Source organism: Nelumbo nucifera, chromosome 1 (assembly GCF_055504915.1).
Source record: "Nelumbo nucifera cultivar China Antique chromosome 1, China Antique-T2T, whole genome shotgun sequence".
Classification (NCBI taxonomy): Eukaryota; Viridiplantae; Streptophyta; class Magnoliopsida; order Proteales; family Nelumbonaceae; genus Nelumbo; species Nelumbo nucifera.
In genome coordinates, this window is record NC_142649.1 from 128,162,599 (window position 1) to 128,180,346 (window position 17,748).

At 36.9% G+C, this 17,748-nt stretch overlaps 2 protein-coding genes across 3 annotated transcripts; both read right to left on the bottom strand.

Moving 5' to 3' along the window:
* Positions 1–221: 221 nt before the first annotated feature.
* LOC148803810 (uncharacterized) lies at positions 222–836 on the bottom strand. Its single transcript, XM_088896693.1, has 3 exons — positions 678–836; positions 473–541; positions 222–365 (listed from the first exon to the last, which is right to left on the bottom strand). Exons 1-3 carry the CDS (start codon positions 735–737, stop codon positions 291–293), a joined length of 204 nt encoding a protein of 67 aa, XP_088752819.1. The 5' UTR covers positions 738–836; the 3' UTR covers positions 222–290.
* Positions 837–13,431: 12,595 nt separating this feature from the next.
* LOC148803811 (uncharacterized) lies at positions 13,432–15,672 on the bottom strand. 2 transcript variants are annotated; one of them, XR_016080126.1, is made up of 4 exons: positions 15,514–15,672; positions 15,312–15,380; positions 15,065–15,204; positions 13,432–13,615 (listed from the first exon to the last, which is right to left on the bottom strand). XR_016080126.1 is itself a non-coding variant. In XM_088894194.1 (3 exons), exons 1-3 carry the CDS (start codon positions 15,571–15,573, stop codon positions 15,130–15,132), a joined length of 204 nt encoding a protein of 67 aa, XP_088750320.1. In that variant the 5' UTR covers positions 15,574–15,672; the 3' UTR covers positions 14,780–15,129. The 2 variants fall into 2 exon arrangements, 1 of the variants encoding a protein (XP_088750320.1); XM_088894194.1 differs by lacking the exon at positions 13,432–13,615 and having other exon boundaries at positions 14,780–15,204.
* Between the last annotated feature and the right edge of the window lie 2,076 nt (positions 15,673–17,748).

Here is a 17,748-nt window from a genome sequence, read left to right on the forward strand (position 1 = left end):
GTAAACCTCCATTGATGTTTCCCCTAAAAATTGAAACATATTTTCTCTTTTCAAATTGTACTGATACCTCCCCTATTGGATAAGGGTGCAATTTGGGCCAGCCTAGCCTAAGCCCAAACAGATCTAGTTTGCAATTTTTCATAGGATGGTTTTGTATTTTTAGTCCTTGGGTAGAGAGAGAAAGAAATAGATAGAGAGAGAGAGAGAAAGAAAGAGTAAGGTTACGTGGATAATTGCATTTTATTATATCAAGAAATCAAAAACCAAAACATCTATGAAGCAAGAACTTTTCACTTGTTCATCCCGGTGGCATCCTTGATAGCATCAGTGGCCCCTTGTGCCTTAGCCTGCATTTGTTGACCAGCCTACACAATAAAAAAACCAATTAAAATTTATACTAGCAAACGGATTGTTTGCATTATTAGTATTGATAGAACAAGAGAATTTCTTTTGCTTGGGAAATGAAATGAACCTCTTGACATGACTCTTTGGCTGATTCATAGGCATTGCTTGCCTTGTCCATCATCTGATCTGCTTTGGCCTGCAAGGAGAAAACTTAAATTTGATCAAGAATGGAAACCCATGGCTACATTATGTTCCATGTATGCATGCATATATCTATACACATGATGAATTGGAGTATACAATGAACCTATATATAGGTGGATATTACTCACCTGAGCTTGGCCCTTGGCTTCACCAGCATTGAAGCTCGCTTTCTGAGAGTTGTCAGCCATCTTTTTCCTCTTTTGGCCTATTTGCAGAGAACTTACAACACAAATATTACTCAAGACGGGCTTGTGATGAATGATGAAAAAACAAAGTAATGGCAAGGGATTTATAGTCTTTGTGATGAAGCCCTTGATAGACATGTGCCATGTTGTTGTGACATTAATTAGGTTATTAGACATTTCAGTCTTAAAATACACATAGAAGCTTTGTTTGTGCCTAAAAACTCGTTCAATTCAAAGCTTAAGTGTGCCATGTTGTTGGTGGGACTTTACCTATATAATGAACGAAAGGATATCAAAGCTTGAGTGAAGCGTCGCAAATGACTCTTGGCAAGCGGTGATATGTGATGGTTTCACTGAGGAAACTCTAAAGACGGATTCAACAGGAGATTAGTTATGTTTGTGCTTCTCCTCTTACACAGTTTGTTATTAGTTTGTAATAACAAACTCATTTTGTAACTTTCTATTCCACTAAATCAAATAGCTAATTTTAAAAAATAAAATAAAATAACTGATTCTTTTACAATAAAAAACATAAACATAAAATAACTTTTTATTGAGTGGACTTTTTTTGTGTTTGAAAATCATTTATATGATTTACCCAAGTATCTTAAGAGGCTATAGAGTGTCCAGATTTTAGGTGTTATTTGGAATGGCACTTTACATGGCCTAGGTCAAAATTTTTTGGTCACCAAGGTTTGAAAAACCAATCCCACAATGGAATTCTATTGTCCACCAGTTTCATTTTCGAATTGATTTCTCAACTTTGTTGATCAAGGAAAAATGAATCCAGGCCATGTAAAGTGGCATTCCAAATAACAACTACAACTTGTACCGTCAATATGGGCTCTTAAGATACTTGGCAAGCATGCCACGAAATGCAAGCTCCACCTACCTTATGGACACAAAAAGATATGTGGCCCTTGACCAGGTAAATAAAGCATACATATATATATATATATACACGTATATTCATATATTTGAAAGCAAAATGTACCCAATCAGTCAAGAAGAAGAAAAATATGCAAACTGAACAATTATGGAATACTAGTCCAAAGTATAAACATTTAGTTTAATCTTCTAACTATCAATTCGGAAACTATATTCTAGAAGGGAAAAACCATACTTCACATAATGTTATAGAAGATCTACTAGTTAGGGCCAATAGGGATGTCAGGAATTTTCTCTTTGGGGGGAGCGCTTTATATGTGTAACTATAACCAATACATTTTGGGTCGATCAAGACATCGTTATTAGCACCCAATTTTTGCTCGGTCCCTTTACCCGACCTCTTTGTATCCCCCCCCCCCTTCTTAAACCCCCAAAACTTAGAAATACAACCATATCAACTTAAGACTTTTCAAAACCTGAAATACCCTCTTAGACCCCTCTTTGCTCGGCCCTTCACCCTACACATGGATTCAGTTTTTAAACGTTTGTTGAAATTACTCTATTACAAAACCTAAATTAAATCAATCATTCAGTTCTAACTTGTTTTTACAAATTCTTTATTCTTGTGTCAAATAGATTTTGGTTTAGATCTTAGTTTCCCTAATTTGATGATTTTTTTCCAAAATCAGAAAACCCATGGACTATATCCAGATTTCTCATGCTATCATCACGGAGAATATTACTTTTATTTTAGGGAAAATTCCACTTTAGCACCCTGAACCTTGGACCTTGGGGGTAGTGTCAAGTTAGTATCCAAACTTTTAAACGTGTCACTGCAGTAGGTCGGGAATAATTTTCAAAAATGTTTTCATTTTAATAATGACTCCAAAGCCCGTGGCACTGGCCAACCAGTCCAGGTAAGAGTCAGATGGGAGAGGGAAGGGGTTAAGCACCCTTCTCCCAGGTCCAATAGGTCGGGTCCACATGGAATTCTAATAGTAAACAACAATATTAAAGACAATCCTAAATTATATTATTCGGTAGCAAAACTAAAACAATAAGATCATGTTGTTCATTCAACATCTAGCTACTAAGATTTCTGCTCAAAGGAAAGATAAGCATATTGTTTATGTCAAGAAAAAGTAAAATAAAAAACAATAAAACGAAATAAAATGAAACATGCAAAGCAGTAGTGAATGGATCGAACTTGTGAATTAGAATGAAAGATAAATCAATCCAGATTTAATAAATCTTTTAATATCATCAAACCAAATGCAACTAAATATTAAGACACCACTATCAGTCCATTGATTTGAAAGATTTGGCCAAATACAACAAAGAAAACTTGAACAAACTAAAGATTTTCAAGAAAACAGGAATAAGAAATTAACTGCGCAACCAAATTAGGGACGAAAGCCAGAGCAGTAAAAGAAAATGAATGACCGGACTGAGGTCTCCCATCCAAGGTTCTGTGGAGAAAGACCCTGTACAGTCGAGAGTGCATGCTTTGCAATCAAATAGAAAAAGAGAAAGAGAACAAAGAAATAGAGGAGAAGACACATTTCACCATGTTATAACTTAATTTCTAGAACAATCAGATGAAGAAGAAGAATAAAACAAAATCACGACTGCATTTCTATTGGTATTAATATCAAATAAGAATGGCAAAGTAGTGATAGGAGCCAATAGCAAACTTAATGTCAGATTGGGTTGAAGAATAGATCTATGGGGGTGAACTTGATGGAACCTATTCCATCAATTTGTTCTCCAACCTCTAACTGTTATTGTAAAAAAATAAGAAAGAGAGTCTCAGTCGGGTTACCTAAGTAATATATATCCTAGCCATCGATTCGATGCTGTAAACGGGTGAGGTGAACGCACTTCGTAGGTGGAAATCAGAGGGGGTGAACGAGTCCCTCCTGGTGTAGATGTGCTTTAACGATTGTTGAGGCTGGCTGGAGTCGTATGAACCTCGTGGAATAGTGGAAGCTTCAATTCATTGTATAAAGCTGAAAAAAAAAAAAGGAGATGACGCAGATGAAGCAAGATAGAGGTGATGGCATTGGAGATGAGCTCTTCACAAATCTCGTGGAAGTTGAGATTGATTGTTGGGAAAAGGGAAAAAAATCTCACTTCTGTTTAACAGAGACAATGATGAACAATGGTAGGAAGCTTTAGGTTTAGGGAAGAAGAAAAAGAGAGAAATAAAAAAAAAAAAGAGAGAGAATCGAGGGGGAGTTCTAATATAGGGGAGAAAACAAAGCCACCGCCGCCTCTGGTGGTTTGAATAAAAGCTCACCTATCACAAATCTCCATCATCTAAACCTTATTTGACCAATCAGATCCCACCACAGTGTTCAAATCCCCAAAAACCCCAACACGTCAAATTTCACAACCCAATACCACCATTTGACCGTTGAAAAAGGCTCAAAATGCCAAACATACCCCTACTTCAAATCAAGAAAAGACAAAATAGCATTTAAAAGTTCTTTAAATTTACATTTAGTGCCACTTGCAGCCCAAAATACGGGGCTGCAACATCTAGCATGCCCAATCCCTCATTGGATGCACGAAACCCATAAGTAACCACCCAAAATCGACAAGATTTGTTGAACAAAGAATGAAGGGTCAACTGCAAGCCCTCTCTCAAAATCCTTGCCTATTTAGGTGAAAACACTCTATTGAGCTACAAACACTGTAGCTTGACGAGCTTCAAACCCATCTCCCTCTAACCCTAAACCAAAACTATATAACCCTAAATCCCTAAACCCTAAACCCCCAAACCCTAAACCCTAACTTCAAAACCCCAATCCTTAAACCCTAAACACTAAACCCTAAACCCTAAACCCTAAATACTAAACACAAAACCCCTAAACCCCTAAAACCCTAAACCCTAAAGCCTAAACCCTAAACCCTAACTTCAAAACCCTAAGCCCAAAACCCCATACCCTAAACCATACACCCTAAACCCTAAACCCCTAATCCCCTAAAGCCTAACCCAAAACCCTAAAAAACATACACTTAACCCTAACTTTCAAACCCCAATCCCTAAACCCTAAACCCTAAACCGTAATCCCTAAACCCCTAAACCCTAAACCCTAAACCCTAATCCCTAAACCTTAAACACTTAACCCTAAACCAAAAACACAAAACCCTAAACCCTAAACCCCTAACCAGAATCCCTAAACCCCTACACCCTAAAACCTAAACCCTAACCCCTAAAACCCTAAACCCCTAAACCCTAACTCAAAACCCAAAACCACTAAACCCTACACCCTAAACCCTAAACCGTAAACCCCTAAACCCTAACCCGAAACCCAAATCCCCTAAACCCTCAACCCTAAACCATAAACCTAAACCATAAACCCTAAACCAAAACCTAAACCCCTGAACCCCTAAACCCTAACCCAAAACCCTAAATCCTTAACCATAAATGCAAAAACCAAAACCCTAAACCCTAAAACCTAAACCCCAAACCATAAACCCCAACCCAAAACCGAAAACCCAACACCCAAAACCATAAAACCCTAAAACCCTAAACCCAAAACCCAAAATCCATAACCCTAAACACTAAACTTTAAACCCAAAACCCTAAACCCCTAAACCCTATACCCTAAACCCTAAACTCCTAAACCCTAAACCCAAAAACCATAAAACCCTAAACCCTAACCCCAGACCCTAAACACAAAACCCTAAATCCTAAATCCTAAACACCAAACCCTAAATTCTACTCCCCAAACTTTAAACCCTAAATCCAAAATCCTAAGCCCCAAACCCTAAATCTTAAAGCCAAAAACTGAAAACCCTATACCCTGAACCTGAAAAATCCATTTCCTAACCCCAAACCCTAAACCAAAACTCTATAACTCTAAACCCCCAAACCCTAAACCCTAACTTCAAAACCCCAATCCCTAAAATCCTAAACACTAAACCCTAAACCCTAAACCCTAAACCTAAAACCCAAAACCCAAAACCCAACACCCAAAACCCAAAACCCTAAACACTAAACCTTAAACCCTAAACCTAAAATGTATAAAACTAAACCATAAACCTTAAACCCCAAACCCTATACACTAAACCCTAACTTCAAAACCCCAATCACTAAACCCTAAACCCAAAACCCCTAAACCCTAATCCCAAAACCCTAAACCCTGAACCCCAAACCCTGAACCCTAAACCCCTAACCCTAAACCGTAAACCCTAAACCCTAAACCCAAAACCCTAAACCCTTAACCCTAATCCCTAAACCCAAAACCATAAACCCTTAACCCTAAAGCCTAAACCCAAAACCCTAAACCTTAAACGCTAAACCCAAAACACTCAACCCTAAACCCCTAAACCCCAAACCCTTAATCCTAAACCTTAACCCGAAACCCTAAACTCCTAAACCATAAACCCTTAACCCTAAACCCCAAACCATAAACCCCAAACCCCAAACCCTAAACCCTAAACACTAAACCCAAAATGCAAAACCCAAAACAGTAAACCCCAAACACCAAACCTAAATCCTACACCCCAAACTTTAAAGCCTAAACCCTATACCCTAAATCCAAAACTCTAAACCCTATACCCTCAACCCGAAAAGCCAAATCCTAAACCCTAAACCTAAACACTATAATCTTAAACCATAAACCCTAAACCCCAAACCCAATACACTGAACCCAAACTTCAAAACCCCAATCCCTAAACCCTGAACCCAAAACCCTAAACCATAAACCCTAAACCCTAAATTCTAAACCCTAAACCCTAAAACCTAAACTCAAAACCCTAAACCCTAAACTCAAAAACCTAAACCAAAACCCTAAACCCCTAAATCCTAAACCCTAAACCTTAACCCAAAACCCTAAACTCCTAAACCCTAAACCCTTAACCCCAAATGCTAAACCCTAAACCCCAAACCCTAAATCCTAAACCCAAAATCCAAAACCCAAAACCCTAAACCCTAAACCCAAACTCGAAACCCTAAACCCCTAAACCCTAAATGCTTAAAACAAAACCCTAAACCCTAAACCATTAACACAAAACCCTAAACCCTAAACCCTAACCCTAAGCCCTAAACCCTAACCCAAAACCCTAAACCCAAAATCCAAAACCCTAAACCCTAAACCCTAACTCAAAACCGTAAACCCCAAAACCCTAAACACTAAACTCTATACCCTAAACCACTAAACCCCTAAAACCCTAAACCCTAAACACTAAAGTCTCAACCCTAAACACTAAACCCTCAACCCTAAACCCAAAACCCATAACTCTAAACCCTAAATCCTAAACCCTAAACACCAAACCCTAGATCCTACACCCCAAACTTTAAACTCTAAACACTCTACCCAATACCCTCAACCCGAAATTTCAAATCCTAAACCCAAAACCTAAACCCTAAACCTAAACTCTAAAATCCTAAACCATAAACCCTAAACCCCCATACCCTATACACTAAACTCAAACTTCAAAACCCCAATCCCTAAACCCTAAACACTAAACCCAAAATCCTAAACCCCAAATCCACTAAACCACTAAAACCCAAAACCCTAATCTGTAAACCAAAAACCCTAAACCCAACCCTAAACCCTAAACCCAAAATCGGAAACCCAAAACCATAATCTCAAACCCAAAACCCCATACTGTAAACCCAAAACCCAAAACCCTAAACCCAAAATCCAAAACCCAAAACCCTAAACCCAAAATCTGAAACCCAACACACTAAACCCTAAACCCAAAATCCATAACCTTAAACCCTAAACCCATAAACCCTTAACCCTTAATCCAAAACCCTAAACACCAATCCCTAAACCCTAAACCCAAAACCCTAAACCCTAAACCCTAAACCCTAAACCTTAAACCCTAAACCTTAAACCCTAAACACCAAACCCAAAATCCTACACCCCAAACTTTAAACACTAAACACTCTAGCCTATACCCTCAACCCGAAACATCAAATCCTAAACCCAAACCCTAAACCCTAAACCTAAACTCTATAATCCTAAACCATAAACTCTAAACCCCCACACCCTATACACTAAACCCTAACTTCAAAACCCCAATCCCTAAACCCAAACCCTAAACCCTAAACCTAAACTCTATAATCCTAAACCATAAACTCTAAACCCCCACACCCTATACACTAAACCCTAACTTCAAAACCCCAATCCCTAAACCCTAAACCCTTTGCCTAATCCCTAAACCCAAAATCCAAAACCCTAAACGCTAAACCCTAAACCAAAACCTAAACCCCTAAACCCTAAATCCTATACCCTAAAACCTAAACCCAGACCCGAAACCCTAAACTCATAAACCCTAAACCCTAAATCGTATACCATAAATCCAAAACTCTAAACCCTATACCATAAATCCAAAACTCTAAACCCTATACCATCAACCCAAAATGCCAAATCCTAAACCCTAAACCTAAACTCTATAATCCAAAACCACAAACCCTAAATCCCCAAACCCTATACACTAAACCCTGAAGCCTAAACCCAAAACCCTAAACCTTAAACGCTAAACCCAAAACCCTAAACCCTAAACCGAAACCCTGAACCCCTAAACCCTTAACCCTTAATCCTAAACCCTAAACCCTAAACCTTAACCCAAAACCCTAAACTCCTAAACCATAAACCCTTAACCCTAAACCCCTAACCCTAAACCCTAAACACTAAACCAAAAACGTAAAACCAAAAACCGTAAACCCCAAACACCAAACCTAAATCCTACACCCCAAACTTTAAAGCCTAAACCCTATACCCGAAATCCAAAACTCTAAACCCTATACCATCAACCCGAAAAGCCAAATCCTAAACCCTAAACCTAAACTCTATAATCTTAAACCATAAACCCTAAACCCCAAACCCAATACACTGAACCCAAACTTCAAAACCCCAATCCCTAAACCCAAAACCCAAAACCCTAAACCCTAAATTCAAAACCCAAAACCATAAACCATAAACCCAAAAGCCTAAACCCTAAACCCTAAACCCTAAACCAAAACCCTAAACCCCTAAATCCTAAACCCTTAATCCTAAACCCTAAACCCTAAACCATAACCCAAAACCCTAAATTCCTAAACCCTTAACCCTTAACCCCAAACCCCAAACCCTAAACCCTAAATCCTAAACCCAAAATCCAAAACACAAAACCCTAAACCCGAACTCAAAACCCTAAACCCCTAAACCCTAAATGCTTAACACAAAACCCTAAACCCTAAACCATTAACACAAAACCCTAAACCATAAACCCTAACCCCAAGCCCTAAACCCTAACCCTAAACCCTAAACCCAAAATCCAAAACCCTAAATCCTAAACCCTAAACCCTAACTCAAAACCATAAACCCCAAAACCCTAAACCCTAAACCCTAAACACTAAACTCTAAACCCTAAACCACTAAACCCTAAACCCAAAACCCTAAACCCTAAACACTAAACCCTAAACCCTAAACCCTAAACCCAAAACCCAAAACTCTAAACCCTAAACCCTAAATCCTAAACCCTCAACACCAAAACCTAGATCCTAAACCCCAAACTTTAAACTCTAAACACTCTACCCTATACCCTCAACCCGAAATTTCAAATCCTAAACCCAAACCCTAAACCTTAAACCTAAACTCTAAAATCCTAAACCATAAACCCTAAACCCCCATACCCTATACACTAAACCCAAACTTCAAAACCCCAATCCCTAAACCCTAAATCCTAAACCCCTAATCCACTAAACCACTAAAACCCTAAACCCTAAACCCTAATCTGTAAACCCAAAACCCTAAACCCAACCCAAAACCCTAAACCCAAAATCAAAAACCCAAAACCCTAAACTCAAACCCAAAACCCCATACTGTAAACCGAAAACCCTAAACCCAACCCAAAACCCTAAACCAAAAATCCAAAACCCAAAACCCTATACCCAAAATCCAAAACCCAAAACACTAAACCCTAAACCCAAAATCCATAACCTAAAACCCTAAACCCGTAAACCCTTAACCCTTAATCTTAAACCCTAAACACCAATCCCTAAACCCTAAACCCTAAACCCCTAACCCTAAACCCTAAATTCAAAACCCTAAACCCTAAACCTTAAACCCTAAACACCAAACCCAAAATCCTACACCCCAAACTTTAAACTCTAACCACTCTAGCCTATACCCTCAACCCGAAACTTCAAATCCTAAACCCAAACCCTAAACCCTAAACCCTAATCTGTAAACCCAAAACCCTAAACCCAACCCAAAACCCTAAACCCAAATTCGAAAACCCAAAACCCTAAACTCAAACCCAAAACCCCATACTATAAACCCAAAACCCTAAACCCAACCCAAAACCCTAAACCTAAACCCAACACCCAAAACCATCAAACCCTAAACCCAAAACCCAAAATCCACATCCCTAAACCCTAAACCCTAAACACTAAACTTTAAACCCTAAACCCTAAACCCCTAAACCCTATACCCTAAACCCTAAACTCCTAAACCCTAAACCCTAAACCCTAACCCCAGACCCTAGACACAAAACCCTAAATCCTAAATCCTAAACACCAAACCCTAAATTCTACTCCCCAAACTTTAAACCCTAAATCCAAAATCCTAAGCCCCAAACCCTAAATCTTAAAGCCAAAAACTGAAAACCCTATACCCTCAACCTGAAAAAGCCAAATCCTAACCCCAAACCCTAAACCCTAAACCAAAACTCTATAACTCTAAACCCCCAAACCCTAAACCTAACTTCAAAACCCCAATCCCTAAAATCCTAAACACTAAACCCTAAACCCTAAACCTAAAACCCAAAACCCAAAACCCAACACCCAAAACCCAAAAGCCTAAACACTAAACCTTAAACCCTAAACCTAAAATGTATAAACCTAAACCATAAACCTTAAACCCCCAAACCCTATACACTAAACCCTAACTTCAAAACCCCAATCACTAAACCCTAAATCCTAAACCCTAAACCCCTAAAACCCTAAACCCTAATCCCAAAACCCTAAACCCCAAACCCTAAACCCTAAACCCTTAACCCTAATCCCTAAACCCAAAACCATAAACCCTAAAACCTAAACCCTTAACCCTAAACCATAAACCCTAAACCCTAAACCCTAAACCCTTAACCCTTAAAACCTAAACCCTAAACCCCTAAAACCCTAACCCCTAAACCCTGAGTTTTGTCTTTTTGTGGGTAGTTGAACCGGGTTGTTCAGCTAACAGCTAAACATCCGTTAACATTAATGATTTTTGAAATGCCGACCCGAATGTGGACTCCATTTCAGGTGAGAATTTTTAGGCCCAAAGTACAATTGGGGTGGGTGCCAGCTCCGAATTGATGCTAATTCACGGGCAGGCGTTGGTGTATAAAATGAGAGGTTTTTGACATTTTGAATGTTTATAGCTCTATAGAGAAATTCAAAAATCTGCATTAGACCTGTCCGTACTTCTCGACTATGAGAGAATGGGCCCCGCTAGAATCCCCATTGGCTTTGTCCGTGTCAGTCATTAGGTTTTCCCGTGTTAGTCACGGGTCCCCGCTATCTCCTACCCTCGTACCTGGGTTGAAATATTGTAAACGGGTTTGGAAACATTTGAATTAAATAACTAATAACGGATTTGAAATATCGTATTCCAAAAGCGGGCAGGATAGACTCTGTTGGACTCTCACACCTCATGGCAATTTCACTTGTGCTTCAGGTTATAAAAATGTAACCAGTCAATGGGCTACATCATCGACACACCAATTTGCTTTTGCTGAGGTAACTTGGAAAGATTTCTGGAACTTTAGAGAAGTCACACCTCGCATTGAAGCTTTCTATGGAGATGCATCAAAGGAATTTAATTTACCAGTTAGAGTCTCCTGGGCTAAATTTACTCGTAAGATCGAAAAAGTTTGTTCCCTCTGTATGCAAGAAGCACCTCTTTCTAAGATGTCAAGTAGGAAGATCAGTGTGGTTTGGTTCCTCTTTATCCATTCATATTGAGGACCACCCAGATTAATTGGAGATTAGAACACTGGCTGAATTATTGGTGGAGCAAGATCCATGAAACGCCAGAAAATGACAAGCATTTTTGGCAAATGTGCTATTTTAATGTGGTGCTTATGGAAGGCAAGGTGCAGTAAAATCATGGGAAGGAGTGGATTTGAACCCTTCTAAAGTCATCAAGGAGGCCTAGGCCCTTATATATATATACCAGCTAGCACAATTGAAACGGCATGAAAATACTTGGGGAGTTTCTGTTTGACGTGCTATTAGAGAAGCCAAAACAGATGTAGAAATTATAGAAGCTAAGGCTTTCAGGGAAGCCGTTGGCATGACAAAAGATCTTCATATTGAACACCTAATCATTGAAGGAGACAAACAGAAGATAGTGTACATGTGCCCTGTTAAATCCTCAGTCAGAGGTTCCTTGGCGAATTCTTCCTTAATCTCATCGCTGATTGCAGGGGTCTTCTTCTTGATTTCTCTTAATTAACGAAACATCTATCTTTTGAACCGAGTCATGCATTCTCCCTCCCAGAATTCAATATCTGGTTATTTTCTGATTGGCACCAAAGTTGGAAAGATCATTCTTCTTGTTCTGCAAAACCTTCAATATTCTGTAAATCTAGCTATAATTGGAATTAATTAAAGAGATCAGCTAAAAGTTCAAAATAAATTTACTTGAATAATTCATTATAGAGGTTAAGAAATCAATATCTAGGCTCCACGAATTCAATATCTGCTTAATTTCACAGAAGAGACTGGATCTGCTGAAAGCAAAAAGCGTGCAAACGCACTTATAGAGCACATCCAGGCTCATATTTTGCTTTTAACAAATCCGGTTTCACTTTCACACCTTGATGGTGTTAATAGCAATAGATTGTCCACTCATTGTTAGTATAATTGAATGACCAACATGGTTTTAAAACCATATTGACCTAATTAGCGCCGCTCAACTCGGAAATTGGTCACCTATCAAGTTCCATATTCCACCCTAGCTGAGGGTTGACCAGTTGGTGGAGGGGGGTAGATAGATAGATCCCTTAAGAAGGGTGGCAACTCTACATGATGATAATTATAGTAATAATATATTTAAAATTTTCTATAAATTTTATTTACTTTTTATTTTTTATTTTTTTATTATTAAACATATGTAGATCAAAAAATCCAAATCCGATTACATAAATACTTCACCCAAATATGTGATAATCAGATCGATTTGTGAAATTTCATGTATCATTTATAGGCCATTCTCTTGGCTAGACTCTTCCTTTTGTAGTGTTTTATCTTTTTGGTGTATCTTTTTTTTGTTCATTTATCAAAAAAAATATAATATTTAAATAGAGAAAATTGAATGAGGTGAAAAATAGTAATTCAATTTACAATTAAATAGGGACTAAATTACAAAATGAGTATTTTAGTTAATGTTTTAAAAACTGGACCAGACCAGATGGTCGAACCATTTGGCCCTTCCGGTTAGGTTACTAGTTCCATTTTTGCCCTGAACTGCTATTTTACAAAAAAAAAAAAAAAAAAAGTTTAAATGGTTAGAGAACCCCTGACTTGGATAGTTTAACCGTTAAAATGTTTAACCCGTTTAATGGTTCTCGAGTTGCTTTCAAACTTATTCTCAAATTTTTATTATTTAAAATAGAAATTAGAAAATAAAAAATTGAGAACAGAAACTTTCATATGTCATAATCTTGTTCGATTATTCCCAATGGCCAAAATTAGTTAGGGTTTTTAGTTTTTCCATATTTATTTTGAATTTTTCTTATTTTTGTGATTATTTTTAACTTGTAATAGCAAAAAAATTGCAACTCCAATGAAGAAATCAAAAAATCGATGCAAGAGATGAGAGATTAAAAATCAATCTTATATTAAAAGCTAAGATACACCAATGAAGCAAGCAAGCTGGGATTTGAGAGATATTTAGAGATATGAGAGATGTAAGAAGAGGGCAAGCGGTGTTGTAGTGGCAGTGATGATGAACATGGAGATAGCCGCCGCCGATAGTTCTTCTCCTTAGGGCAAAACGGTTCTGCAACAACCAGTGAACATGGTGACAACCACCTTCGGCAACAGTTCCTTCTCTTTTTTTTCTTCTTCTTCACCTTCTTTTTTCTCACTTCTCAGCTTTAACCAGCCGACTCCTTCTCAAAGTCTCATACTCCCCTCTCATAATAATATATATATATACGGTGGACTTCAACCTAATCATACTCTAACGGTTAAAATAAAAGTCACATTATATTTTACATCTTACCGGTTTGACCTGTTCAAATTGGATGGTTGAAACGTTGACTTGGAAACCGGAAGCCAAAGCAGTTCTGTTTCTGGGTGAGTTTTAAAAACCTTGATTTTAGAAAAAAGAAAGTTCCACAATGTTATTCACATTTTTAATGGTAGTCTAAACATAGATTATAGATGTTTTCAATTTTTTCTATAACTTTTTTTTTATTTTTTGTGTGTAAAAAAAATTTTGATATGTCATACTTACTTTTTGTTTAATATGATAAGTACATGATATTATACATGTGCTTAAATGCTCTTTTTGCAAAATTGATGTATTTTTCTCATTTTTGTAATTTAAGTTTATTAATTTTTATTATTTATTTATGACATTAAACGTTAACACATTTAACCCGAAAGTTGAAATATTTATTATTAGTTTTTATATTTCATTTTTGATCAGTTCTATATTATGTATTTCATTTTCATTATCAATAAAAATAATTCTTATTTATTGCACTTATTTTTTTAATTTGAATAATAAAAATATCATAAATCTGTTTAGTTTTTTCTACATTTTTTTTGTAAATTTCTATATTTATTTCTATTTTAAAAATTTTATTACCTAACTATACTTCATAGGTTGATCAAATTGATTCAAATGGTTGAATTGCTTAGCTACCAATTGGATAAAGAATGGTTTTATTTTTGAGTCAGTTTTAAAATATATGGGTTTATATTGCTAAAAATATTAACATAGATCTAATTACTAAAATTTATTAGTAAAAAATAACATAAAAATATAGCACTTAATAAGAGAAAATAAGATTTAATACCTTAAGTATGAGACTTAATGAGAAGGGATTAAATGAAGTGTAAAGTAATAATTGAAGTTACATTTTCAACCCTTTTGATTAGAGATGGATTAAATACACAAATATGACCATTATAGTAGCCATTAAATACACAAATATGACCTTTCCAACTTTGGTGCCAATTAAGAAACCAAATATTCAATTCGGAAATAGAGAAGGGTAAAAGATGTAAACCTCCATTGATGTTTCCCCTAAAAATTGAAACATCTTTTCTCTTTTCAAATTGGACTGATACCTCCCCTATTGGATAAGGGTGCAATTTGGGCCAGCCTAGCCTAAGCCCAAACAGATCTAGTTTGCAATTTTACATAGGATGGTTTTGTATTTTTTGTCCTTGGGTAGAGAGAGAAAGAAATAGATAGAGAGAGAGAGAGTAAGGTTACGTGGATAATTGCATCTTATTATATCAAGAAATCAAAAACCAAAACATCTATCAAGCAAGAACTTTTCACTTGTTCATCCCGGTGGCATCCTTGATAGCATCAGTGGCCCCTTGTGCCTTAGCCTGCATTTGTCGACCAGCCTACACAATAAAAAAACCAATTAAAATTTATACTAGCAAACGAATTGTTTGCATTATTAGTATTGGTAGAACAAGAGAATTTCTTTTGCTTGGAAAATGAAATGAACCTCTTGACATGACTCTTTGGCTGATTCATAGGCATTGCTTGCCTTGTCCATCATCTGATCTGCTTTGGCCTGCGAGAAAACTTAAATTTGATCAAGAATGGAAACCCATGGCCACATTATGTTCCAAGTATGCATGCGTATATCTTTACACATGATGAATTGGAGTATACAATGAACCAATATATAGGTGGATATTGCTCACCTGAGTTTGGCCCTTGGCTTCACCAGCGTTGAAGCTCGCTTTTTGAGAGTTGTCAGCCATCTTTTTCCTCTTTTGGCCTCTTTGCAGAGAACTTACAACACAGATATTACTCAAGACGGGCTTGTGATGAATGATGAAAAAACAAAGTAATGGCGAGGGATTTATAGTCTTTGTGATGAAGCCCTTGAGAGACATGTGCCATGTTGTTGCAACATTAATTAGGTTATTAGACATTTCAGTCTTAAAATACACATAGAAGCTTTTTTTGTGCCTAAAAACTCGTTCAATTCAAAGCTTAAATGTGCTATGTTGTTGGTGGAACTTTACCTATATAATGAACGAAAGGATATCAAAGCTTGAGTGAAGCGTCGCAAATGACTCTTGGCAAGCGGTGATATGTGATGGTTTCACTGAGGAAACTCTAAAGACGGGTTCAACAGGAGATTAGTTATATTTGTGCTTCTCCTCATACACAGTTTGTTATTAGTTTGTAATAACAAACTCAGTTTGTAACTTTCTATTCCACTAAATCAAATAGCTAATTTTAGAAAAAAAAAAAATTGATTCTTTTACGATAAAAAATAAATAAACGTCAAATGGCTTAAATTTATTTTTATTGAGTTGACTTTTTTTGTGTATGAAAATCATTTATATGATTTACCCAAGTATCTTAAGAGGCTATAGAGAGTCCAGATTTTAGGTGTTATTTGGAATGGCACTTTACTTGGCCTGGATTTAATTTTTTTGGTCACCAAGGTTTGAAAAACCAATCCCACAATGGAATTCTTTTGTCCACCAGTTTCTTGGTCATTGGTTACCGTCCAGGTCATACAGTTCAAATGACATAGTTGATTCTAACATATATTTTATATTTTAGCCTTTAAATTAGAAGCAACTCAATTATTTGAACCTGGATGGTCAAATTTCCGGTCAAGAAACTGGTGGCCAAAAAGTGGTTTCAATTTCGAATTGGTTTTTCAACTTTGTTGATCAAGGAAAAATGAATCCAGGCCATGTAAAGTGGCATTCCAAATAACAACTACAACCTGTACCGTCAATATGGGCTCTTAAGATACTTGGCAAGCATGCCACGAAATGCAAGCTCCACCTACCTTATGGACACAAAAAGATATGTGGCCCTTGACCAGGTAAATAAAGCATATATATATATATAGTAAATAAAGTATATATATATGGACACAAAAAGATATGTGGCCCTTGACCAGGTAAATAAAGCATATATACATATATATTTGAAAGCAAAATGTACCCAATCAGTCAAGAAGAAGAAAAATATGCAAATTGAACAATTGTGGAATACCAGCCCAAAGTATACACATTTAGTTTAATCTTCTAACTATCAATTCTGAGACATTATTCTAGAAGGGAAAAACCAAACTTCACATAATGTTACAGAAGATCTACTAGTTAGGCCCAATAGGGATGTCAGGAGTTTTCTCTTTGGGGGGGGGGGGGGGGATTTATATGTGTAACTATAAACAATGCATTTTGGGTCGATCATGAGATCGTTATTAGCACCCAATTTTTGCTCGGTCCCTTCACCCTACCTCTTTGTACCCCCCCCCCCCCCCCCCCCCCCCTTTTTAGACCCCCAAAACTTAGAAATACAACCAAATCAACTTAAGACTTTTCAAAACTTGAATAACCTCTTAGACCCCTCTTTGCTTTGGCCCTTCACCCTACACAAGGATTCAGTTTTTAAACGTTTTGTTAAATTACTCTATTACAAAACCTAAATTAAATCAATCATTTAGTTCTAACTTGTTTTTACAAATTCTTTATTCTTGTGTCAAATAGATTTAGGTTTAGATCTTTGTTTCCCAAATTTGATGACTTTTTTCCATAATCAGAAAACCCATGGACTATATCCAGATTTCTCATGCTATCATCACGGAGAATATTACTTTTATTTTAGGGAAAATTCCACTTTAGCACCCTGAACCTTGGACCTTGGGGGTAGTGTCAAGTTAGTATCCAAACTTTTAAACGTGTCACTGCAGTACCTAAATTTTTAAGAAGTGTCAAGTTGGTCCCTACCATTAACCGACCGTCAGTTATCTATTGAAAATGTCAAAACTACCCTTCAAAAGAAGACAATGTTCATTGTCTTCTACGTTGAGATTGAACCAGTTAAGGTGTTTGAGATTCTAGACTAATGAAGTCATTGTCTTCTACCTTTAGATCTGAAACACATTCTTGTCTAGTTATTTCTTT